At 40.0% G+C, this 27,203-nt stretch overlaps 1 protein-coding gene across 24 annotated transcripts in view; it reads right to left on the bottom strand.

Moving 5' to 3' along the window:
- MLIP (muscular LMNA interacting protein) overlaps positions 1 to 27,203 on the bottom strand; it is a 265,468-nt gene that overhangs the window by 122,077 nt on the left and 116,188 nt on the right. For 11 of the 24 annotated variants that reach the window (XM_084752855.1, XM_084752848.1, XM_084752860.1 and 8 more), the window contains 2 exons: positions 7,148 to 7,303; positions 3,476 to 3,868 (listed from right to left, as the gene is read on the bottom strand). In XM_084752855.1, coding sequence (XP_084608981.1) covers positions 3,476 to 3,850 — 375 coding nt within the window. In that variant the 5' untranslated portion in view covers positions 3,851 to 3,868; positions 7,148 to 7,303. Of the gene's footprint in view, positions 1 to 3,475; positions 3,869 to 7,147; positions 7,304 to 11,409; positions 11,671 to 13,469; positions 13,634 to 21,882; positions 21,986 to 26,680; positions 26,703 to 27,203 lie in introns of those variants that run through there. The other 13 variants (XM_084752852.1, XM_084752871.1, XM_084752866.1 and 10 more) reach the window with 13 other exon arrangements.

Genomic DNA, 27,203 nt, shown 5'->3' with positions numbered 1-27,203 from the left:
ACTGCACACTATTGGAACCAGCAAGTGCATACAGTAATGTCCAAAGTGACCAGAAGTTTATATAATAGCCGTTGTGTTTTACTTTAGCCAGTTCTTTTGATCTTATTGTCCCCACCCTCTTCCCAGTTCTCATATCCAGGCTGCATCTGAACAAATGTATAAAGTCCCTTGCTTTTTATATGTCTCTTATTATGTATCCCCAAACATGTTGCCATTCCAACCTTCTTAAACTGAGAAAAATCAAGTGTCAAGAGGTTACCATAGCCAGACACAGTTCCATAGTTCCAAGCGCTCTCTCTCTCTCTCTCTCTCTCTCTCTCTCTCTCTCTCTCTCTCTCTCTCTCTCTCTCTCTGTGTGTGTGTGTGTGTGTGTGTGTGTGTGTGTGTGTGTGTATCATCTCATTTAATTCTGAAGGAAGTTGATATTCTCTTGATGTTTTTATTGTGAGCCTAACCTTTGACAGAGACAGATAGGGGCTAATATTCTCACTTCACTTTATGAGGGAAGAGAGGAGTCGTGACTCCGAGTGACTTGCTGAGAGGCTCAGGCAAGGAAGCTCCCTGTCTTGCACCTGTTTTCCTACAGCCCCGTCTCCTACACCAGACTTCCTGACCTCACTTCCAGTCCATTTGCAGCTCTGTTTCTGCTCCTAGCACCCTACTCACACCTTCCCACTAAGGTCATCAAATAATCTCCTAATTTTAACATTTAATGAGCTTACAGTGCCCACTTTGTTGGTCCTATTTTATATTTTAATTACAAACTTACTCCTTTTTTTTTAAGTCTCTTATCAATAGACAAGAAAACCTTTAAGACATTTACATGAACATTTAAGTGTTTTCATTCCAAATTTCATTTAAGAAGATTTGTTTATTCTATCATTTATTTTATTTTCAATGCTATCTTTACTTCTTATTTACACCCAATTATTTATTTTTATTTAGGTAAAGTGCTTTCCTGTAAACATTCCACTGCAAAGAACATCGCTGAGTTATGCCAAACCACAAAATGTATATTAGTATTTTCATATTATACTAGCTCAATAAGAAAGAAAATGCTTAATAAAAAGATAATCAACATGAGCTCTATCTTTAAAGGCTTACAAACAGTTAAGGGAGATAAGGCATGTACCAGACAGTGACAATTCGTGTTGGACTGTGGTCACTACATAATTGTGTGTTAAAGAACTACCAGAATTGTATAGGGGGACGTGGTTCTCACTGAGGGGACTCGAACACATTTCATGGAGTTAGTGCCTGAGCAGGGACTTCAGACATGAACAGAATGAGCACTTAATGATATTGGGGTTTTTTTCCCTATGCGTTAGTGGAGCCCACCTATATACGAAGCACCACACTAAAGTCATTAACAAAAAATAAGCCTTTATTTCAAGTTATTTTCAATCTAATAAAGAAAAAAAGAAAATCAAGTGTTTCAAGATAGAAAGAAGTTAAGGTGGAGATTTTTCTCTTTTTTTTTTCATTTTTATAATTTATTCACATCACATCCCGATTTTTACCCGCTCACTTGTATTCTCCCATTGCTACCCTCCTTCCCTCTTCCCCCTGTTCCCTTCCCCTAGGCCTGTGACAGGGGAAGCCCTCCCTATTCTACCATCTGACCCCAACCTATCAGGTCTCATTAGGATAATCTGCATCTTCTTCCTCTGTGGCCCTGCAAGGTCTGCCAAGGGGGAAGTGATCAAATCGTTGGCACCAAAGTCCATGCCAGAGGTAGTCCCTGCTCTTCAATCCATCATTAAGGAGAGTTATAGAAACAGGAGGGCTTACTCAACTCTGAGAAGTGGTCCAGCTAAAGCTGAGCCTGAGTATCAAGCAACATGGATGCGGGCTCTGGGCAGACAGCATTCAGGACAGAAGTCAAGAAATCAGCACTAGAAAGGTGGGTGGTTCATACTGAATGGTTGTTCACAAAAGCTGAAGAAAAGCTGTGCAGGACATAGCTAGGCATCGTCTAGACTACAGAAAGAGCAAAAGCCAGGTGAAGAGTTGAAGCCAGTGATGCTAACTTAGGAAAACCCTTCTCCTGACGAGCCAGTGATGCTAACTTACAGGCTCTGCTTCTCATTTTGTTTTTTTCTTTCATTTTTCTTGAGGCAAGAAAGCAATGTCTGAGCCTGCACTGCCTTTTGAAAACACCCTACATTGTGTTACTATAGTACTTTGTTCCAGCACCTGGCTGAGAAAAAATACATCAGAACAAAAAAAATTAGGGGCTGAACAGATGTCTCAGTAGTTAGTACCACTGGATGCTCCTGCAGAGGACCTGAGTTCAATTCCCTCCATCCACACGGCAGCTCACAGCCATCTATAACTACAGTTCCAGAGGATCCGAAGCTATCTTTGGCTTCCATGGGCAACAGGTATAGACGTACACTCAGACAAAACACCCATACCAACAAAACTGTTCAAAGAATGTGGGAGGGCAAGAGATGTCTTAGACCCAGCTCCAGAATAGCAGCACCCCAATGAGCATCTTCCATTACTCAAAGGCAGTAAAGTATCCTGGGTGCATGAAAGTAGTAAAAACTACAGCATCAGGAATCGGGGACGGCTGTAGGAATAGACATGAGTGACAACATACGTGGAAGAACTATTCTACCATCTTGCAGAATCCTAATGTCACACAAAGACCAATTATCAACAAAAAAACATCCTTCAAGCTGCTGTATAATGTTTATAAGAGCTTGCCTTGATAGGACCTAGACAGGGTGTCTCAAAACCAGATCACTCCCAACTGACTACCTCCAAAGCCAGGTGGTCCCCGGTCTTCTAACCACACCTTACAGTGCAGAGACGCTGGCACTTCAGTCAACGTCAGAATCTTCCCTTCATGGTTCCCTCCACACTCCCTCCCTAGCTCTCTCACCATCACAGAACGGGCTTCTCCTACCACACACTATCAGCTCTCCATCTTAGAGGAGGCTTCTATCTCTCACTGATAAATTTCAGAGTGAGCTCTCCTCCCAAGCCTTGCTGAAGTCAGTCCTGTCTTAGCTATGCCAGAAACACACCAGGCGGATGCTTTCTTTAAGACACACGTGGGGAAATCATATTCCTTACATTCTCTTATTTCCTGCCCCATCCTTTTATTACTCCTTTATTTGTCTAAAACATATTTCACGTTTGACATGTGCTTCTTCTTGACGCACCCAGCCATCCACACACCCTCTATCACACCAACCTTCTCCAAGAATCATTCAGAAGGAAAGGACAAAATTTCCCCAAATCCACTCTAGCTAAATGTGTTATATTTTCTGCCCAGCTGAATCACAATACAATTTTTGGTGTCATCAACTTCTCCATGCTCGTTTACACTGTGATTAGTTGTGACCTCGAGATTGGATGGTTTTAATAAAGTTTTCTTTGAGAGTCATATATTCTTTATAAAGGAAGATGTTTGCAGGGCACCCACAACAAAAGAGAATGAAAACAGCACTTGGATGAAACTTACCTGCCCATGTTTTTGCTGAGGGGCCATCCCATGAAGAACTTCAGGATGGGAGGAAGCCTTGAGATCAACCCCTCGTACTTTGGGGCGCACCACATCAGAGGCCAGACTCGAAGAAATAGGCAGGGACTTGGGCCGGGTAGCTATGTTTCCTGGTCCTCCCGGGGGAGCTTGGTCACCTTGCCTGTTTGTAGTTTCATCTTCCCCATCAGAATCCACAATAAAAACATATTCCGCTTTGAAGAGATCGCCTTTCTGCATTCCTTGAGGCTCGACCCTATCAAATTCCTTTCTCTGTGAATTCCTTCCACTGACCTCTGAGGGATAAGCTTGTGTCCTCTGGTCCCTCGCCTGCTTGCTCTCACAGCTGAAGGTCATATGGTCACTATATTCATACTGCAACAGATATAAAAAGATAAAATTGTTGACAAGGGGATGACACCTTTTTGTTAAAATATCCTAAAAAATATTTTTAACCTACTCATAGAAAGGCTTTTAAAACATTAAATACCAGGCTTGCCTGAGAGAGACAGGTTGAAACACATGGTCCCTTTTACTAGCTCACCTGTTCACTGCCCCAAGTCCAAAAGCCTTGGAGTTCAGACTTAACATCAACATGTAAAACTTAGTGCTTGAAAAAGGGGCTGGGATGGAAAAGTCGAGCAGTGACAACATTCACAAAGAAGCTGTGATGTGGATTCGGAAAAGGTTTTACTTAATTGTCAAACAACCAGCACACCCTTTACTAATGGTGTTGCTGGGAGAGGAAATCTTAGTTAAAAGATACCAAAATAAAGTAACTTTCTAAACTTTTGAATGGAGGGGTAATGTCAACACAAAGTGCATCAGAATAAACAATCCAAGCTAACTGGATGTAGCTCATAAATAAGACTTTTTTTAAAGATATAGGAGCTGGAAAGACAGGTGAGTGGATAATATGAAGACCAAGCAGCCACAAAAGAAAAAGCTAAGTGGCACACACAAGCCTATAAGCCATCACTGTGGCCAAGATGCTTCCTAAACAACCAATCAGCCTCTACAGCCAAAACAGTGAGGTCCAGGTTCAACGAGAGGCCCTGACTCAAGGGATGTGGTAGAAAAAAGCAACTGAGGAAGATACCCAGGGTCTACCTCTGGCCTCCACTCATGTGGACATGGACAAGACGTACAGGCCCATGTATAAAGACATAAACAAATTTAATATAATGTGTTTTAGTACATTATTTCATTGAGAATTTTCCATTTTTTGATACACTTTTTTCTATGAGTACTCAGAATGTTTATGAGAACTGAATTAATATCATTTTATCAAGCTATCAAATTTCTTTTTCTAAAATAACAGGCATGGGCAGATGGTACTTATAAGTCTCAATGCCAATTTCCTTGTTTTAATAACTACTCTGTGATTGTTCTTTTTTTTTTTTAAGGGCAACTTTTCTACAATGCTCAAATAAGTTCAACTATGGTGGTCATTTTAACATATGCTAACATGCATGAGTTACCTGTCTAGAGTTAGAAGCCAAAAGTTGACTAAATATAACTGAGTTGAAGAGGTAATTTACATTCCCAAGCCCCACTGTGCGGCTGCCCCCACTACTGAGGCAGCCTAAATGACACAGGTAAAATTTGTCTACGTGGCCTTCTGTCTCTCTCTATTCTTTTACTCTGATGAGTGTCGCAGCATTTACCACTACTTCAGGTGTCACCGCACACTCTTCCTGTCTTTACTTTCATAGCCTTCTCAATACTTAGTAATCCTGTGAGTTGTTTTTATTCACTTGGAATATATATCATGAAGTTATTGAATATATAAACAAATGGAGAATGATCTCTTATAATATCAAACTTTTTAAATCTAAGAAGAAAAATCTTAAGTATTTAGATGCTTGGTGATTATATATATATATGTATATATGTATATGTATATATGTGTATATGTATATGCCTATAATATATGCCCTTGTTAAAATTATTATATTAAGTGTTTGATTCAATGTAAATCTTAATTATATATATGTATGGTTAAGCTTTAAAGTATATTTTATTACCTAATATTCAAAAATTAAGATTTCTATTGAATCACATACTTATTATAATATAATTTTGTCAAGAACATATGCTAGAAATATTATTTTTTCTTTGTCAAGTATCAGGCTGTTTTTATTTTTCCCCAATCATTTTCTGTGTAACTCTTTTCTTTCTAATACTCTAAAATACATTTGAGCAGTTTTATGAATATAGATAAGGGTTTCCCATCAAACATACAAAAAAAAAAATCCTAGCAACAAAATACAGCATGTCAATATTCCCACAACTGTCCCAATATATATATTTTTATTCACAACATATAAAATCATAGCATCCTAGGCTACAGAGATGGCTCAGAGGTCAAGGTCTGTTCTTCCAAAGGTCATGAGTTCAACTCCTAGCAACCACATGGTGGTTTACAACCATGTATAATGAGATCTAGTGCCCTCTTCTGGCCTGCAGGCACACATGTGGCCAGAATACTGCATAAATAAATCTTTTAAAACGAGGACATCCTATTGAGACTCTAGGTGAGAAAAATATAGGGGATAGGCAAGTAGGGGGATCCAGAGGGTCCTAGAAACCTACAAGAAGAACATTATGATGGGTAGATCTGAGCCCAGGGGTTCTGCTTGATCTAAGGCACCAACCAAGGACAAAACGTGCAGTCATCATCAAACCCCTACCCAGATCTAGCCAAGGGACAGAACATTCTCCACAGTTAAGTGGAGACTGGGGACTGACTTTCACAGGATCTCTGGTGCCCCATATTTGGCCATGTCCCTTTGTTGGGGAGGCCCAATGGCACTCGGAGGAAGGATAGTGGATTACCAAGAAGAGACTTGATACCCTAGCACCATATTCAGGGGCAGGAGGTCCCCCACAGCCACAGTCATAGGGAAGGGAGATTGGAGTGAAAGTGGGAGGGAGGGAGGAATGGGAGGATGCATGGGATGGGATAGAAAATGAGATGTAATATGAATTATTTTAATTTTCAATAAAAATGTGTTATTAATTTTAAAAAATCATAACATTCTGCTGTTTTCTCTTGGACTTTTATAGGGTGAATTGCAACACTTAACATTTTGGGAGGTTTTTTGTTTTGTTTTGTTTTCAGATGCATTTGGGAAAGGACTCAGGAGGCAAAAATTGCAGATGATAATAAAACAGCAACTCAGAAAAGCAGAAAATTATGAAATGCACTTTGAGAAAGTGACATCATTTAGGCTAAATTTACATATATTATACATATATGCATATGCATACAGATGACAGTCCTGTAAATGGAACCCACAGGGCTCAGGCTAGGCTCATGCTCCACTGTAGAGCTAACCTTTCAGCCCTCTTAACTATATATTTAATCATCCTTAGATTTCATCATCATCTTACTTTAAACAGAGGAAATACGCATTGGTATAACTTTCTAAGTCACTATTATGAAATTTTTAGATTATCATTCAAAAAACATTTTTTAAAGCTTAATCTTGTATTTAATCACATTGATTCTTAGCATGACTACAAATACATTTCTGAACACATTAAAGGATTTGTTCATTTATAAGGTGACTGACTATTAAGTTGCATTGCTTAATCATTAAAGAATGAAACCTATCATTCAAAATTTTAAAAGAAGAAAAATAATCCTACCCTATTTACAGTTTCTGGACTCTTATCACTTGGTTCCTCAGGAATTTTAACAAGGAATTTAGAAGTGTCAGCCAACTGAATGTGGGTTGGTAGTCTTCTGAGAGTGGGGACAAAGGTGAAGATCAGAGGTTTGGCTTCAGAATCTCCAGGAGAGACCTATGAGATACGTAATAAATTAGACGTTCAGCCTGGCAGGGGTTTAACTTGACTTTATTCTCCACATTCCATATTTATCTCAATCACTTTGATAAACTGCCTGCTGTCATGTGTTCACCTGTACTGATACAAATAAAGTCCACATTAAAAATATCCACAGCACATGATAACCCCTTTAAAACTACTGTAGCAAAGAAAGCAGTCTGCCTTAGAGGAATCCTGCTGGGAGGGTGGGGATGGGGGTGCAGCACAAAGCAGCAGTCTGGACTCTATTTAGCAGATGCCCACTGTGGCCCTACTGTGTGCAGAGGGGTCACTCTAGACACAGAACTTGGTCCGCTTCAAATGTGGCATCCAATCATTTAACCCTAAGGTAACAAGACTAAGATTATTCGCTTACAAGCCAACAAACATGCAAGAAAATTGCAATTTAAGATACACAAGATTTGAAAAAAAAAGTACAAAATCTTCTAACTGGGTAGCTACGGGAAATGAGAGTGCATTCACTGAAATGAGAAACCCAATCATTTGAGGTGGTTTGAGGGTAGAGTTCAAAACCAGAGGGGATGAGCAATGTCTGTGTGGTGAAGAGAACACACTGCTCTCCCAGGGATCTGAGTCGGGATCCTAGGTCAGAACCACCAGGAACCCCAGCTCCAAGGGAAACAACACCCTCATCTAAATTCTGAGGCACCTATGCTCACACAGACACAGACCACACACACACACACACACACACACACACAAAATTAAAAACTTAAAAAGTTGCAGGACTTGGTAGGGAAATTGAAAGATGCCTGCGAATGCCTGGAAAGAGGCATTGTAACTTGGGGAGGCTAGCAATCCAGCAATCTAACAATCCTAGAGGAAAACAAGGCTTACCTTGCCTTCTGTGAGACCATTGTTTGTGTAACATAGATGTCTCATTTTCAGTAGAAAACCAGGCCCCAACTGAATTCATGTTGTGCATCAATTTTGACACTTTTTAAAAGCATATTGAGCTAAAAGGGAAACTTCCTAAGCATTTGAATATCCCACAGTAACTGTGCATGTGCTCTATCTTGACCACTTTAAGCTCTATATTTTACTCTAGAAAAGTAAGAGGTGTTCCCACAAAAATAGTAGTATAGAAATTCCAGATGACTCTGGACTCTGGCCTTTGACCTTGAGAAGATGAGCTGAAAGGAAAGGCACTAAACATATAAAGGTCAAGTGAATATGAAGCAATTGAGGACAGGACTAGCTTTGCATAGAGGAAAGCCATTCCCTGTGGGGTGAGTGCAAGGCTAGGAGGACCAAAAGACAGTATGTTGGCACAAACATGTAAAAGTGTGAAGATGGCATCCAAAGAGTCTCTGGAACTGGCAACATGGAAATAAGATGGTTGATTGGAGATACTCTTTGTGAGCATGAATCAAATGAAGAAAGCTAGGTATGCCTGGGTTATATTTCACCCACATTCTGGAAAGATCTAGATTACTCTGTACTGTTTATCATAGGGTATAATATTCTGGTAACTTACTCAACCATGCCTTGTGGGAACAACACCTATTCCTTGGGGCATGTAAAGCATATGGACACTCTCCTTTGATTCAACTTTTACTTTGTAATAGGCTCTTCTACCTTTAAAAATATCTGTCAGTAGCCCTTTGTTTTTCTGTCATTCCTACTGCACCAATCTAGGACTGAGTGGCATCAGAGCCCAGAGCTTCCGCCTCAGCTTCAGGTAGAGGTTCCCAAAAGTGGTTTCCCCACCCCCTTCTCTCTATGTGCAGCCAACCTAACAACCACTGTGCCTCTGAAAACCAGAGTGGCTTCAGAACTGAAAAAGAAGAGTCACTCAGTTCATCCACAACCTGGAATATTAGGGTACCAGAAAACAAAGTTCCTAATGCCCACACAACAAAGATGTGATAAGATGCCAACACCGAGAATATCACATGTTTAAAACTCCAGGTGCCTGGATAACATTACAAAAAAATATAAACATAAACAACTAAGACACTATGCCTCCTCCAGGAGCCCCCAGCCCTACTGTAATATTCCCTGAGGAAAGCAAATTAACTGAAGGACAAGACAAGAACTTCAAAACAGCAATTGTGGATATGTTAAGTGACTGAGGAATATTAACAAACAGTTTAATGATATAATGAAAACAATTAAGATATGAAAATAGAATTTAACAAAGAAATAGAATCACTAAAGAAAAGTCAAACTGAAATAAAACTAGAAAGGAAAACTCAAGAAATCAAACAGTAAGTTATTTTTTTAAAACCTTATCAGTGGATTAGATAAAACATAAGAGAGAATTTCAGGTTTTGAAGACAAAAGAAGGAGAAACTGGTATCTCAATCAAAAAAAAATTAAATTAAAAAAAAATCCAATGGCCAGGAGCAGTGGTGCACGCCTTTAATCCCAGCACTCAGGAGGCAGAAGCAGGCAGATCGCTGTGAGTTCAAGGCCAGCCTGGTCTACAAAGTGAGCCTAGAACAGCCAGGGCTACACAGACAAAATCTGTCTCAAAAAAAAATCCAAGTTCAAAAATTTCATCTACAAAAACACCAACCCTACTAAACCTACAAATAATAGGGGTAGATGAAGGAGAAGAAACACAAGCCAAACATACAGAAAATATTTTTAACAAAATCATAGAAGAAAATCCCTAGCTCTAAAGAGGTGCCTATGAAGGTGCAAGAGGCACAGAGAACATCAGCTAGGAACAGAAAGGAAAATCTCTGTGACACATAATAATCAAAACACTAATTGTAAAGAACAAAAGACATATTAAAAGCAAAAACAAAACCCGAGTCACATATAAAGGTAGACCAATTAGAACAGCAGCTGATGTATCAATGGAGATTCTGAAAGCCAAAAGCATCTGAACAGATGCTTTATAAGCTTTGAAAGACTACAGACCCCAGTTCAAACTACTATATCCAGAAAAACTAGCGATCACAATCACAAGAGAAATAAAAACATTTTGTAATAAAAACAAAGTTAAGAAATTTCTGTCCAGCAATCTAGCTCTACAGAGGGTACTAGAAGGAACGCTTCAGCTTGAACAGAATGTTAACCATACCGGAGGAATAAATAATCAGAGTTCAAAAGCAAGAAAACAAAAAAAATCCACAACAAAATAATAGAAATTAATAAATACTACTCAATAGTAAATCTCAGCATCAAGAGTCTCTATTCCCCAACAGACAAACACTGACCAACAGATTAGATTGGAAAGCAGGATCTGCCTTTCTGCTGCTCCAAGAAACACACCCCACCATTAAGGATAGACATCACCTCTGGGTAAAGGAATGAAAAAGCAATTTCAAGCAGATGGATCCAAGAAGCAAGCAAGTGTAGTTATTTTAGTAACTGACAAAAATAGACTTCAAGTGAAAACCAATCTAAAGACACAGGAAATCACAATGCATACACATTAAAAGGAGAAAGTCAAACAAGAGAATAGGATAATTGTAAACAATTGTGTAATAAATGCAAGGGCATCCAATTTCATAAAAGGAACCTACCACAGCTAAAATCACATTGACCCTAACACACAGTAGATGACTTCAATACCAAATTCTCACCAATAAATAGGTCTTTATTCTTTCTTTCCTTCTTCCTTCCTTTCTTTCTTTTCTGTTTCTTTTATTTTAGTTTTTTGAGAGACAGTTTATGAAGTTGTGTGGGTAGAAAGGGTAAGTATTTGGAAGGAGCTGGGGAGGGGAAATAATATGAACAAAATATAAATTTAAAAATTATTTGTCGGTAACCCTTTATGATAGCCATGTCAGAGTCCACAAGCAGTAGCCCATTATCAGAAAGTAGTCAGTCACTCTTTTCCTTTAGTGGGAAGAAAGATTAGATCCCTTATAAGGCTAGGAAGAGTCATTAGGCTGATCAACAACACATAATACTACAGACTTCCTGGATTTTCCTAGGAAGCTTTGCCTACAAAGCTCATCTTGTCAATGTCCCGCTGGGATGGAAAGAGCCATCGCTGGGAATACTCAGGAGTTAAGCTTCATTGGCAATGTGACAGGCCTTTGAAATCTCTTAGGAGACACTCCACTGGTGTGGTTACGAGAGTGCCTACAGAAACGACTGACCTGAGGAGAGAAGAGAGCCCACCGGAACGTGGGCAGCAGCAGCCAGTGGACTGGGCTTCCAGGTAAAACAGAAGATCAGTTCTTTGTATGCCAGGTCTGCAGCAGCACTAATCTCTTTCTGCTTCCTGACTGAGAGCACAGTTGAACAGGCTGCCTCACACTCCAGCTGCCATGCCTCCCTAAGCATGTTCAACTACATGCTCAAACCACAAGCCAGAAATAGCCCTTCCTCTCTTAAATGGCTTTTTGATCAGTATTTAGCTACAACGAAAAAGAAAAGCAGCTGTAGTAATTCAAATAATCATCCTATCTTCTCATTTGGACAAAATAGTAATTTGATTGCAATCAAGAAGGAGGGGGTGGAAATTTGGCCTTACTTCCTGGTGATTATAGCTGCCCCCATCTTCCTATGAAATGGCTTGGTCTACCTGCAGACTATCCAAAGGAAATTAAATAGTTCTATGTGAAAGACTTCAGTATAAATATCCCAGAGCTACAAAACTCACTGACCCTTAATAAGCAGCAAATAGTCACGCCTTCTAATGCATAACACTGTGATCTAAACTTGCTTCTCCAACTGCCTTGCACAATTGTCCAAATCAACCTTGCTTAAATCTTTAAAGTATAGAATTCTACAGGTGCTGTGTTACAACCTATCATCTTTTTTAAAGTTGGTAGCTATAACTTTAGTGAGTAAAACAAGAACAAAGCATATAAGGAAGCCAGTTTATGAGGGAATAATATATGCTCTTATCACAGTAGCATGGAGGGATTTCTAAGCATGACTATATGATGCGAAAGATGGCCACTAAACAGAAGCAAGATGGTTGCCGTCAACTTCATGGTTGCATTCTCCCCAGAGGAAACATAATGCCCTAAGTAAAATATTTCCACCAACGCAGGAAAACAATTCTACCTTGTTATTTTAGTTGTATATACATGCATATGTGTGTATGTATGTATGTATGTATGCTTGTATATATGTGTTATATATGTATGTATGTATATGATTATTAAAGGCTCACTGAATAGTGATAAATTCAGGGATTAATTCCTGTCCATATGCACATGCCTAGAACATGAGGGAAAGGGCAAGCCTTTGTTATTATCTTGCAAGAAAGTACTACAAAATTAGCACAGGGATCTTTTCACCATCTTTATCTAGCATCTGTGTCATACAAGAAATAAAGTTCACTTGAAAAGACCGTTTCGTTTGAAGGAATGGGATTTGAAACTACAGTAGTCACACTGTGAAATATTCTGAAGAACCATGTTAACCAGTAGACTGATGAATTCCTTGCTCGGGAAAAAAAAGCCATTTACCATTTATTGCATACTGTGTGGCAGATCCAACAGAGCCCCAAAATGAATCGCTATGGTGACAAAAAAATTCATTTTCCAACAAAGCAGAAGCAGATGCAAGTTAATGGCATTCACTTCTTAATTGCCAATTAACACTTTCAGCAGCCAATGCCATTTAAGCAACTGATCATCAGGAAACTATTTTAATAATAGAAATAAGAGCTAAATGGATTAAAACGATATCCTAAATTTGGCTTGCGATAACCCGAATTTGTAAGACTGGCCCCTAATCACCACACAGTCTAGCAATGTGAGAAATGGTTTTCACCAAAGCCTTACAGGCTGTTTGTTCGTTTGCTCAGCTTCAGGCTGTGTGCCTTTGTTTCTCCTATTTCCCTAAAAGTTCTCACACACACACACACACACACACACACACACACACACACACACACACACACACTCGCATTGTTGACACTCACAGCACAGAGGGCCACTATCCTCTTCCTAAGGAAAGGCATCATAAGCATTCTAACACTAACTCTGTGCCAGGAGCAATCGTTAGCATTTTCTTTGCCCAGTGAGCAGTTTTGTCGTTATCGGTTGCCTGTTTCTCTCTAGCTGTAGATAACGTCTCCTGTCGATACACATACAAATTTACCAGCACCAGGGTAGCGCGCCCTCACACTTTCTGGCATATACCAGGAGTACTGATGCCTTTAAAAGTTACTGAAAGCATTAAGCAAAGACGTCTTTTTTACCTTGGGTGTGGCCTCAAAGCTCCCCGCTATGATGCAGGAGGTCATTTGGAAGCAATTGTTGCAACAGTCACTCAGAAGCCCCTGCTCTGGAAGCACTGACTCATCACATAAGAGAGTGAGCAAACCAATGAGTGAGGTGGGAAGAGAGCCTGTTACTAAAACAACACAGGCACACGCGCACGCGCGCGCGTCACACACACACACACACGTTGGCGGGGCACGGGGAGGGGGTTGGTGGAATCTAAGAGAAAGCAGCGGAGCAGATTCTTCTCTGAGTTGAATATTTTTCAGCTCCAAAGAATTTGTTTTGACAATTTTTACATTTGGAACTTCGCAAGAGGTCACACTGACTGCTAAAACGGGATCAGTGGAAGTGAAAAATTGCCACCTATATGTGTTTGCCCTCGTTTCCTTTCATGCACGCCGTCCAATTATGCATTCTGTGAAAGGAAAAGGAGCCAGATTGTAGAGCCATGAGGAGCTGATTGCAGGGCCCTGGCATCTGTCAGTCTCAGTGATCGGTTGGCCACACTCACGGAGAACATTCAGAGGTACAAACACATGCAAACACAGTGTCTAAATAAAGAGCCGGGAAACACAGCGATCATTTTGGAAAGCCAATCATTTCAATGAGTCCTCGGTGGTGAATGGCAGTCAATGATACGGGAGCATCTGAGTGACTCAAGTTTTGCTGTTAAACAAAAGTAGCTCTGAAATAGAGCTTGTCACCAAATAGTTGTCAAAATAAAATTCCTCTCCACTGTCTCCGCAAGACAGTGACTGCCCTGACTAATAATAAACAAATCAAAAGTGTCTCTTGGGAGATTGATTGAAATTATCAGCGTACAGTATATTTATTTTCTAAGCATTGATTTTTTTTTCCTGCAAACCTGTATTGTCTACAATTGTGCCTAGGCAATGGAAGATGCAGTGCAGAAGGAATTGGCTCTATACTATGTGTTGTCCAAAGGAATGAAGGCTTTATTTCTTGTACAATTATAGCATTTAACATTTTCAACATGGTCAAAATCCTGAATTTGTGAAAATCATGAGTATAACAATGACTCAAAGTGACTCTATTAAGAAGCAAGAAAACTATTGCAAATAACATTAGTACATCTTGACCTAGAAATGGGCTAAATTTCTGAATGTATGTGCTGTTAAATCACTAAATATATATATTCTGACATATACACCTAAAGGTACAAAGAGGTAATGTATACCTGATGGCAATTTTTTTTTTCATTTTTACTGAGAATATAAACCTGGCATATAAATAACAGAGAGACGAAGCGAAGAGAGTCTAAAAGGAACTCCTACCCTATAGCTCTTGAATGTCACTGCACACTATACCATCTGGGGCATCTTTAGAACAGTAGTTTCTGCTTGAGAGCTTCTGTAGTGGAGTTTCCACACCTGCATTCCCAGCAAACTTCCTGGCTCTGTCCTGTTACGGTTGCATTGCTGTCTCACTTGGCTTCTCTGTCACTCTAATAAGCACCATGGCCAGAAGTAACTTGGAAATGAAAAGGTTAACTTGACTTATACGTCCTGACCATAGTCCACCACTGAAAAAACTCAGGGCAGCCACCATGCAGAAGCACTGCTTCCTGGCTTGCATCCAGCCTCATATCCAACTCTTTTTTTACACTTCCCAGTACTGGCTGCCAGGAGTGGCACTGCTCACAGTGGCCTGGGCCCTCTGCTCTCAGTGAGTGGACTTACCTGCAGGACAATATAAGGAAAACATTTCCCCAATTGAAGTTTGTTTTTTTTCCTCTGATTCTAGTTTGTGTCAAGTTCTCAAAACCTAAACAGCACAGAGGCATTCTACCAACAGTTCATAAAGCCACGAGATCAAGGACACCTGCAGTGAATAATGACAAGCATCTGGCTACACTTGGAATGGGGACATGGTGCCCTATTAGATCTAGAAGAATTTATTTAGCAGGTGAGGGAGATTTGTGGAAGCCTTTGCTAGGGCATCGAGAGAAGTGAGTGGCAGGAGCAGTCACAAGGCATGGGACACAAGTCAGAGGGCCTCAGAGTACTACAGTTAGAGTCAGCTTTGGAAGCCCGTGGCTATGTGCCAGGCAATATCCCGTGGATGGTACTTCTCTTGGCACTGTGGCTTGTTTGGGGATTTTTTTTTTAACCTTATAAATAACATGAGCGAGAATAAAGGCTCACATGACCAGAAAAGAAGGTCAAATCTAGATCATCAAAGACTTTGAATCCAGACAGTTTAGCTTTACGCGGCATGGAGTAACAGGGCAGAGATGCACACGTGCACTTTTATGTGAGGACCAAGACCTCAGAGTGGCTGCCATTATGTCTTAGTCATACTCTCCTCTGAGTTGTAGCTCATCTCTGAATCCTGGCCCAGCGAAATCTAGTTTTCTGTACGTGCTTCCATGTGTTCTAAATGAATTCGGCACCTCCGGTGCTCTTGCCTTGTCTGTCTCTCTGCTTCACCCCTACAGTTTCCTTTTTGGCCCGTTCTCTTCCCCTACCATAAAGCAAGACGGGCAATAAGACACAAATTTGGAAAAGGAAATATTTTAGCCTCTGTCTTTACTATAGTCAAGGCCTTCCTTGAAGCACTTTGTAACATGAGAACAGTTAACCTGTGAATTTGCTATTTTTGTCTATCCTTTGTTATGCTTCATTTTTATTTATTTTTATTTTTTACATATACATTTATATTATTACACATATATACAATAAGCTATCTATAGCAACAAGAACCATGACACAATCAGGAATTATATAAATACTACATTCTTAGTGTTTTTGGCTATTTGTATTTGGCAGCCTTGAAGAAAACATCTTTCCTATCTTGGTGCACCTAAAATTCTCAATGTAAATCAATATCTATCATATCTCGTCATTAGTTGTTTAGGGGTTAAGATGTTTTTGGGTCTAGATAGATGTTTTTACCTATCTCTTAACAACTTTTTTCTAATAATTTTCTTTTTTGTTTCATTAAAAATAACTTGCTATTATAACTATTTCAGTGACAAAGTCATAATTTTTACTTAAAATTAAAAAAAAAAACTTAAAAGCAACACATGGCAGCAACATTTGTCAGCCATCTGGTTAGTAACACTTATAGCTCTATAGAGTACATGAGTTTAGAATAACTTCTACAGAGACCATGCTCACTTGGCCAGGAACTGATGACCCTGATTAAAACAAAACACAAACAAACAAACAAAAACCCCTCTAGGCTCTAATGTGGTATTTTACTTGAGTGGAACAAGGTGGCAGAGTGTCACCTACAATTATAATAATTTTTCCTCTGGTCAAGGAGAACCATCTTTCCATGCACCCTAAGCTTTTTATAAACACATTATTCCAATGATCTCTCTTCCACCAAGGACCAGAAAGTACTCTACTGGACATTCTTTCTCCAAAAGAAAGTGTGAAATATTAATGCTCACAACAGACGTCTTCAGTCTAAAGTTCTCCTTGGCATCCAGCACAGGTGATGGCCAAAGCAGACATCATTTTCCTTTCTTATGAAACAAATATTGTTGCAGCTCCTCTGAGCTGAAAGACTGAGATGCTGCTCTTAAAATAAATAAATATGGAGTTAACAATCTCTCTTCCTGATATGAGAATCAAGTCTGAGACAAATAGTAGATGAGCCCACTCGAAGTTTGCGAAGACACCTGTGACTGAAGAGTCACCTGCCAAGGTCATTCTGACATCTACTTGTCTGATCTTAGGCTCTGTGCTTAATCACACGCACACAGCAGCACTCCCATTCACCGGCCTCCATAAACATCTATGCTCTCTTTTACACGCTGAGAGCCTACTATCAACATGGCATATAGTCTTAGGAAGGAGATGCCTTCACAAGTGACATCCAAAGCAAGATGTGTATGTAGGCTCTGGAAGGAGACGCCATCACAAGTGACATCCAAAGCAAGGTGTGTAGGCTCTGGAAGGAGACACCATCACAAGTGACATCCAAAGCAAGGTGTGTAGGCTCTGGAAGGAGACACCATCACAAGTAACATCAAGGTGAATGAACGAAAGGAGAGAAAGGAGTGAGGTACTGAATGGAGGCTGCATGGGAAATCGACCTCGGATTGTGCCTGATGAAGAGTCATCTTAGTTTTTGCATTCTCTGATCCTGTTTCTAGAGACCAACATTATGACACAGTTATTATTCTGTTTCCATCCCGTGATTTTTGTCCCCCTGTTGATAAGAAATACTAAGAGTATGTATTCTTCTCTCCTAGGGTGATTATATGATCCAAATCAGGACTATCCCAATTTACAGGTACACGATATGTCAAACAAAGCCAATGTCATCTCAAGAGTCAGGGAGAGCCCGCTAACACACTACTCTGACTTTGTGCAAGTTGAGCAATTAGGTTGCATCTGCATTTGCCATTAATGCTGTGGCTTCTCTTCCGCTTGTAGTGGAGTCTCCCCTTGGTTAAAAATATATCACTACCCTCCCTTAATTGAAGTGTACCAGAAATTTCTAGGAACTTATCAAAAATCTAACATCTTAATTTTGATGTGATTATATATTCAGATGAAATAAACATGACCTATTCACAGAAGAATTTTAAAAAGGGGTCCAAACAATGGTAAGAACCATTTCTCCATCCAGAAGATAGGGTGCATTCCCCCCTGACACACTCTCTCACTCTGCTAAATCATCTTAATCAGTATGTTTCTGGCAGCCAAGATTGTCCTCTTACCTCTACAAATGTTCCATGGCATGTATGTATTCTCTCTCTCTCTCTCTCTCTCTCTCTCTCTCTCTCTCTCTCTCTCTCTCTCTCTCCCTCCCTCTTTTACACACACACACACACACACACACACACAGAGAGAGAGAGAGAGAGAGAGAAGGAGAAAGGGAAACAGGGAGATATTTTTAAATGGAGTAGGACACATGTCTAAGGTGCTACGCTGTCTGCTTGAAATTCTTCCCACAAGCTGCTCCCGATATACATCTCTGCTAAGCTTTCAGCAACATGGAGTGTGTTGCAGATATTTTATGTTATGTCACCAAAAAAGCAATATCTGACACAGGTCACTCTTTGTAAATGCACAGCCTAACGGCTTCCCTGACAGCACAGGTCCCAGGGAGGCTTCTGCTGTACTCTCCCTGCTCACCTTGGACTTCTACGTAGGCGGTATTTGTTGTCCTACCTCTATGGTAGACAGCAAATTCTTTAGCACCTAGGTCTCCAATTGGGACATCACCACACAGACAATGGGAATTTCTCTCAATTTTGTTCCCTGTATGCCCCTAACACCTAAAACAGTGTGCATCAAAACAAAAAAACAAAATAAATAAATAAATATTTAGAAAATTAAAAAATAAAAATAAATGAAGCACTGTGCATCAGTTCCAAAGGCCAACATGTTTATTAAATAAACAAGCAATAGTGTGTATTGTACATGTAGATCCAGAGATTTCTGTTCCAAGATTCTCAATGTCTGCAGAGGAACAACAGTTAGTCACTGTTTGTTTGTTTGTTTACTTTGAAGATGCAACATAAAACATAGCCTATGCCAGGTGCCAAATCATTGGACGTTTAAAGAACCCAGGAGAAGAATCGGCATGAAGGTGGTATGTGTTTGAGAGGGACAGGCCATGAAGAAAGATAAAGGAAGCACCCTGGCTCAAAATCAGACCTCCTTGGCAGCCAGCTATGCTCTAACATGCCGGCCAACTCAAACACTCATCCAGAGACTAGACTTCTCTCTGCATATATAGCACAGACATGCCACTTAGCGAGCTTTATGAGGTTGCTTTTGGTACTCAATGTTTCATCTGTTGTGATTCTCAAAAAGCATGAAGAGAATGATGCTCATGAGTCAAGAAAGAAAAATGAGTCCTCAGGAAGATTAAAAGCCTCACTGACCAGCACACAATGTGAGGTTTTGTGTGGCAACCACATGCCAGAAGGTGGGGTCAGGCTGCCTTTCTTTGGTCCCCATTTCTGAAGCTCATCTTAGACATGCTCACTTATAGAACAGTGATAAGAAAGGTGGGAGATTGTGGGAAATTACAGCACCATAGTGAGAGAGGAGTTTGTTTTTAACATGGCTCCTATCCAGGAAAATTGAGGTCAGAAAAATATATCTCTTAAGCCCCTGTTAGTCAAAGGCTGTCTGTTCATATGACTATACAACTATTCATGGATGTTACACTTAGTGTCCACATGTTTAATCTGAGATGTGAAAGCAATGCATGTTGTTTTAAGGTAGAAAAGAGCTTGCCCAAGTATAAATAGCTTTGGTAGAGTTCCAAAGCTATTATATACAACTTTCAATGTTGGAAGTGCAATGCACACAGTTACCGAAGTTCTTAACAAATAATATTTATCTTAAATAATATGTAAGGTAGGGCTAGAGAGATGGCTCAGAGGTTAAGAGTACTGGCAGCTCTTCCAGAGGACCCAGGTTCAATTCCCAGCACCCACATGGTGGCTCATGACTACCTGTAACATGAGTTTTAATGACTCTGACACCCTTTTCTGGCTTCACAAGGCACCAGACATGGACATGATACACAAACATATATATAGGCAAAACACCCATGTGTATAAAATAAAAAGTGTAAAATATATCTGAGGTAATATGTGTTCTCTATGCTCTTGTTTGATTTTATTGGTTTATTATCTATGCTACTGGAAATAATGATGTTCAGAATGAGACTCAAATTCTAAATCAACCTATTATTAATTAATGATCTTTAGTTAAACTCTATTAACTTTAGTTTCTTTCCTTATAAAATGATCATTCAAGAGTCTCATAATATGTGAAAAACTAAGATGACATTTAAGCCCCTAGTAGATATTTTACACCCAGTAGAAGCCCAATCAATACTATTTTCTCTCTCTCTCTCTCTCCCTCTTCTCTCTCTCTCTCTCTCTCTCTCTCTCTCTCTCTCTCTCTCTCTCTCTCTCTCTCTCTCTTTAAATAGAATAAACACATGAGGTTTAGCAAAAACCTCTACTTAATGCAAACAGCACATTTGTGTGTTTCTTATTTATAGCATTTCCCTTTTTCTGTCCATAATGTTTTCACTCCGTTTACACTGAAGTCCTGTTTCGCAAGAAGATGTGTGCATTTGTAAACAATTAGCAGGATGCGTGAGACCTTGAGGGTGAATCAGGTCACACTAGAATGCTCTTTGCTTTTGGTGTTACTTTCAACACAGCAGTTTCTATGCATCTCGTAGCCATGGTTAGCCAGCATGTCCTCACAGCCTGAGAAGCATTCTGGGGAAGAGTCCAGCAGTCTTCTATGGGGACAGCAATAATGATAACGATGACGCTGCCTGGGCTCAGTGGGTGCCCTGTGCCCCTGGGTGAGTTTATAGTGTGTACTCACCCCAAAGAAAGCAAGAGACACAGGTGCTGTGTGTCCGCAGTTAAGGATTGGAAGACAAAGGGGAAAGAATTGCTCCCCCAGAACCCTTACTAGTTAGTGTAAACCAGGAGCAGCAGATGTATTTGAACCCTCCTCTGCCACTCTCTTGTCTCTCACCAAGCCACCTTGGGTGATAGAAAGTTGCCTAAATCAGAAACAGATGATATTTCAAAGGTGAGACAGCAAGATAGAAAACAGAAGATGACATGAGAAAATGGTTTACTTAATTTTCTCCAGGTATATAGTGAAATAATAATGTACTATATAAAAAGAAAACATTCCAAGCTAACAGAACAACATGGCTGAAAGGTATTTTGTACAACATAGAAAGACTATAAGAGCAACCACCTGGGATGGGAAAAGAAGAGGACCTCTACACATTAAATTGACCCACAGCTTAAAACAAAGTTATTAGTAAAAAAAAAAAAAAACAATGGGAAGGAATCCTTCATATCCAGAAACAACCAGGTGATCTAACTCTTATAACTTCTCTAAGAATTAAATAAAAATAGGTATAGAACATTCCCACCATGAGCCTCCTCCAGTAAGCACTCAGCTATGGATACTACTTGCTGCCATGGCTGTATGATGTAATGCACAGTTTCCCAATAAACTAGCATGTAACGCTGAGAGCACCATAAAAGCCAGTACATGTCTGTGACGGAACTGAAACACTGGCACCAAGTATATTCCAAAGTACTTTTCTTTATAGAGAAACCACCATTTTGATTTCTCTTTCCTTCCCAATCTATCTCTATTTATCTTTCTTGCTTTGATATCTTTGCCTTCATAGGTCTGTATATAAACAGACTTTATCCCCACTTATGTTTCCATTAATTCATATGGCAAACCAACTGTCCCCAAATCATCTGACTTTTAATTACTACCAAGTTATAGACACATACTTTTTAAAGGAACCCTAACTTTTTTTTTAATTCAACCGTATTATTTTATTAAAAGTATATCTGCCATGTTCATTCTGGAAATATTTTAAAAAGTCTCTTACCAGAAATTTGAAAGTATTTGGTGGTGTTAATCTGGTTGTCTGAGAAGGGCTGGGAACATGGAGCAGCAGTCTGTAAGCCTCAGGCTCTAACAACTGCCCTTGCTGTGTCATGCCAAGCTATGACACATGGTGGCTTTCTCCTATCAGGATGACCGTGTAGGAGAGGGGTGAGATTTCAAATATGTGAAAATAAGTTCTAGAGGTCCTGATGGCATTCAGCTCAGCAGTATGTGGGCATAAAGGAATTCAAACCACAAAGGAGTACTGTTGTAGTACAGAGTTGATAGAAGGTTTTGTTCTAAAGATAAAATGCCATCTTTATTTCCAGAGACATTTACTGTGATCCAGAGTGTATCATTTGAATTGTCTCAATAAGCTTACTCATAAAATTATACTATTTTCCAAAAGAATTTCAAATTTCACTTAAAATATTTTTAAAATAATGGTTATATATAGCCTTAAAAGATAATGCAGCAAAAATAGACCAAAATTCACTTCTCCTTAAAACATTTTACTTGGGGAAAGAATAAATAATAATTAAATATATTTAGTATTTCCTTTGAAAATTCATCCAATATTATTATATGTTGTGTGCAGTGAGGGGAAGCAATGGGCTTTTTCCATTGCCTAACAAAAAAACATTAAAACAAAAAAGCCTTTGGTTGGAGCACAGCTCAGTGATAGTCTGTATGCCGCACTAGCCCCTGAGGTCAACAGGCTACACCAAAAAGGGGGGAAAAGAAGAGAAACAAAACATGCATTCATTTTCTTAGAATCATAAGCAAGACGTCAGCAGCCAGCTCTATCACTGAAGAGCAGTATGGCCTTGGACAGGTCACACAGAGGTGGTCAAACTAGTGATGCCACGGGGCTGCGGCCCAATGCCAGCTCTTGGGGCAGCTCCATTGGCTTTTCCTCCCTTTGAAAACTTCTGTGCTGTTGATACTTTAATCCCTTTCTTCTTCAGAAATCATTCTCCTGGAGTTGTGTGACATTTCCCTCCTTGATTTTGTTCCAGTGACTCCTCTGAGTCCCTTCCTCCGAGAGACAAGTTGGGCATGCTACCTGCCTGTCTATCTTCAGAAATTTTTCCTCCTTGACTTTGTATGGTCTTTTATCATGGTTCCAAGAATCAACAGAGTGGGGTGAGAATCACAATCCACCCTGGCTTCCATACTTGCCCTGCCCTTGGCTCCAGCTTTTCCTCTGTGATTTTTCGCCTGCGGACCCTCATGTGAAGACCACAGTGCAAATGAGAGCTGGAAGGATGTGGGTTTTCTCACAGAGCATGAGATCTGTGACCCTAAGCAACTTTCTTCACTTTTCAAAACTTCCATTTCTTTATCTGGCCCAATAGTTACTCATAAAATTGACTTCATATTCCCTGTCAAGTACAATGACAGAGACAAAGTGTGGCAGACAAAGCCTGCTACATGGAAAACATGTCATACATATTGGATGGTTAGTAATGGTCTCCCAAAGGAGATAATTTTTGACATTTAGCACACAGATCATTTCTCTGTAATTTCAAGGAATATATTGTTGCCACCTAGTCTAAAACATCAGATTTTACCTTTTATGCTTTCATCATATGAAACAATAGATTATTTTTCAGGTGCAATTTAAGAATGATTTTTTTTAATGTGAATTTCACTGCCCCATCAGCCACGTTGCTGAGTAGATAAAGCCCTGTGGCCAAGTTATAAGCATTGAGAGGTGATTAGAAGCAAGCGTCTCTAAAATGACATGGCATCTCTGTATTTATCTCACCCTTCACCCTGGCATCCAGAACTTGGTTGTGATGGCTAGAACTCCAACAGCCTTCTTAGAGGCTGAGGACAGGGCTTCCTTCTAGAGATTACAGAACAGTGGTAAATAAATGGGCAGGTGGGAACCACCAAGGCTCTCAGAACTACCTATGCCATACCTTTAATAGCTTACTGTGAAGGAGAAGCCAATCCCCTCCCTGCTGTTTTCTCTCTTATCTGTGGCCATAGCTAATCTGAAGTTAGTTAACAATCATTTGATTTCTAACTCCTGCCTGCCATGCAACTCTGTGTCCAGCCAGGACTGTCCTTCTCACAGTTTCACTGTGTTCTTTGTCTTTGTGCTCAGTCTGCTTCACTGTCTTCTCACTTCTAACACGTTCATATCTTAATATATATTATGTTATATATATTAGATAGATAAATACATACATACATACATACATACATACATACATACCATTCACATTTTTTAACTGATTAACACTCTTTCTCTCATGTGAATACACTATAGCACATATATTCTGCTGGTCTCACCAGTAATCCACAGAGGATCACCTCATGTCTTGAGTTACTTCATTAACAGGATGTGCAAGAAACAACCCCCAAGACGTGTTCAGGATGCCACACATTTTTGAGGAGTAAACACAGGTGAGAGGATGGGATACAATCCTTCCGTTTGCATCACTATAACCCAAAGGCCTAAACAAAAGGACTCAATGGAGGATGGCCGCCTTTAGTACAACATTTCAGAGAACATAGCCTCTGGGCCCTTGCCCCATACATGTGAGCAGAACATCATGATGAGAGCAGCTTACGGGACAGAGTTGTCCACTTTATGGGAAACTGGAAACACACAAAAATTAACGTGAGCAAGACCTAGTCCCTGGAGACTCCTTATTTTTCTCCATCTCCAGTGATGTCATCTTATTAAGAGTCTATCAACAGATGAATCTATTCGTTAGGCAAGAGCTCTCATGAGCTAAGCCTCTATTCCAGTGCCCTCACCAACATATTCCCAGGACCCAAAAACATGCACTTTACTAATCCCCTAGTGGTCCTTAATCTAATCAAGTAGACAGTTAAGATTAACTATCACAGAAACAGAGTGGGGCAAAGGGGAAACTAAGTTGGAGTACAGATCCACCAAAAGTAATTGAGCAGGAAACTGGGAATCTCCCTAATGGATGTATCTCCTAATATGTGCTGGTTTGAAGCAATGTCAAAGAAAAGCATATCATAGCTAGCCAAAGCAGCTTCACCTGGTATGGTCTGCACAGGCATGCTTGGCAACTCAGCAAAGTATCGTTCTTTAGCTGAGGTGTCCCCAAAATAGGCACCAGGTAGAAACAACCTACCACCTATTGGCTCAAGAGCAGGATCTTTCTCAAAAGACAACTACGGCATGTTCCATATCCCTGTGTGTATCTACACTCACTTTCCAAAATGCTAACTTTAATATTAAGAATACATATAATCTATTCTTGCTAAATATCTACAGAGCTCTTCATTTCAGTTTCTTCTATGACTAAGCTAAGAAACACGATCTATATCAAGTTCAGGAAATTAATCCCCTTGCACCTCAGCAAAAGTATTCAAAAGTTCCTTTATAAGGAAAAAAAACCTGTCAAATATTTCTCTTCTGCTCCCTGTAATGGGAGCATAAGCGCTGAGACCCCTGTTGGATGTTGATAAGGCCTCCGATGATGCTCCATCCCAACGTCAGCAAGCTGGACCATACTGCGCATGTGCCTGTCATTCTGCTTGCAACAATACTGAAAACTCACTAGGAGAGGACTTTGACCAGGTCCCCAATTGTGGCGTCTTCTCTGCTCCTTCATCTACTTTGACTTTCTGCCCATCCGGGGCATGGGAGGGGGGGGTCACTATAGATCTCAACATTTTCTACAAGCTTTGTAAATCTATTTCTCACTTTTGTTACAGGGTAGAAGAAAACTATATTAAAAAGCAAACAGATTTACACACTCTTCCTTCCACACGAGGCACCCTGGATGCATTCTCTCTAGTAATGCGAGCTAGAGTTGGATTGCAGAAAGGAAGGAAACTCAAAGTGAATGAGGCTCTAACTGGTCACCAGAAATGAACACAATCCCTGTGGTGCTGGGGAAGCACCGGGGATAGACACTAAATATTCTTATTTATGTCATTGTAAAGATAATAAAACAAATGAAAAGGCAGTCAGTAAGACCCACACTGCTCTCATTTTGCCCTATCTGCCTGTGAGCAGGACATGTGTCTGTATTCCCACAACTTGTCAGCGGTGACCCGTGTTGTTTATTCAGCCTTAAGATAGGCATGGTTGAGCAATCACAAGGTGAGTTCACTTCGTGTGCCTGCTGCCGTCTTCCCTATCTCTGTCTACCCACTGCTGCCCAGAATATATCTTTATGGTAATTGATCCACTTTAAGAATCACCCCCATCTGTTCCCTGCTACAAAGATAGCTACTTCAAGAGATGCTTCTGTTCCCAGTTGATGGGGGAGGGTGGTGCTGATGGGGGCTGACATGCAACCTACAGAGGAGTCACCTCGGCCTATGCCCCATCTCTACTCCACCACTGGCAAGTTTTGGGGATGTCTGTGTTTAGATGTTGTTTTCCTAATCCTCCCAAGTCAGGCACCTTTGTCAGAAAGTCAAACTTCAAAAATGACAAACTGCTCTGATCACATCAGGGTGGTTCGGTTGCCAGGGAAACCACTTTAAAAGGAGAGACGGATCTATTTGTGAATTTATAACTGAGAGAAGAAATGGATAAGTCTCCGGGTGAATACAATTTTCTTTAAGACACATTTGAGGTCCATGGGTAGCAGAAACAAGGGATACATTTTTAGGCCATGGACAAAGCAAAAAATTATCCTATTAATAGGAACTCTTATTGGTATAGACCAAAAACTCTTCCATTGTTTTGACTTTGGAAAGGTTTTCTTAAAATTACAGAAACAAGGCAAACATATTTCCTGGAAGACCATCAGGACTGAAGAAAATGATCAAAATTCACCTCCAAGACTCACATTGGTGAAGGTTCTGATGGACACTGCCGGTGGGATCTGAGGGAACTTCAAAGGGGAAAATGTTCCACAAGCTGTCCGGCATGAAAAAAATATAGAGATGATAAGATTAGAGACTTCATTATGCAGATGTCCACAAGAAGTAGGCCAGAGTGTCATCCAAAGTAGTTCCCTGCACTCAGGGACTGGACCATAAACATTGAGAGCCTCATGTTTCTATCTCGCAGCAGGCTTCAGAACCTCGGTATAAATTTTTATAGCAAGCCAAAGGAAACGTATTAAGCGTGTATTAACTGAGCAAAATAAAAGGCTGCTTCTATAAAAAGATAAAATCCAAAATATGTAGCCCAAGAAATAAATGACTTTCATTTATATTTTTGTTATTGCTGTCCACATTATCATTATTATATTGTATTAGTATCATTAATATTATAATGTGTTAGAATCATGACCAGCATCACTGTTATCGTCTTGTCATCTAAGTCACCATTTCCACTATATAGTAACCACCTTTCTTTTTATGCTC

This window comes from Acomys minous, assembly GCF_964271855.1.
Source record: "Acomys minous genome assembly, chromosome: 13".
Lineage (NCBI taxonomy): Eukaryota > Metazoa > Chordata > Mammalia > Rodentia > Muridae > Acomys > Acomys minous.
Note: the sequence above shows the minus strand (reverse complement) of the source record. Positions and strands in the feature narration are given on the sequence as shown.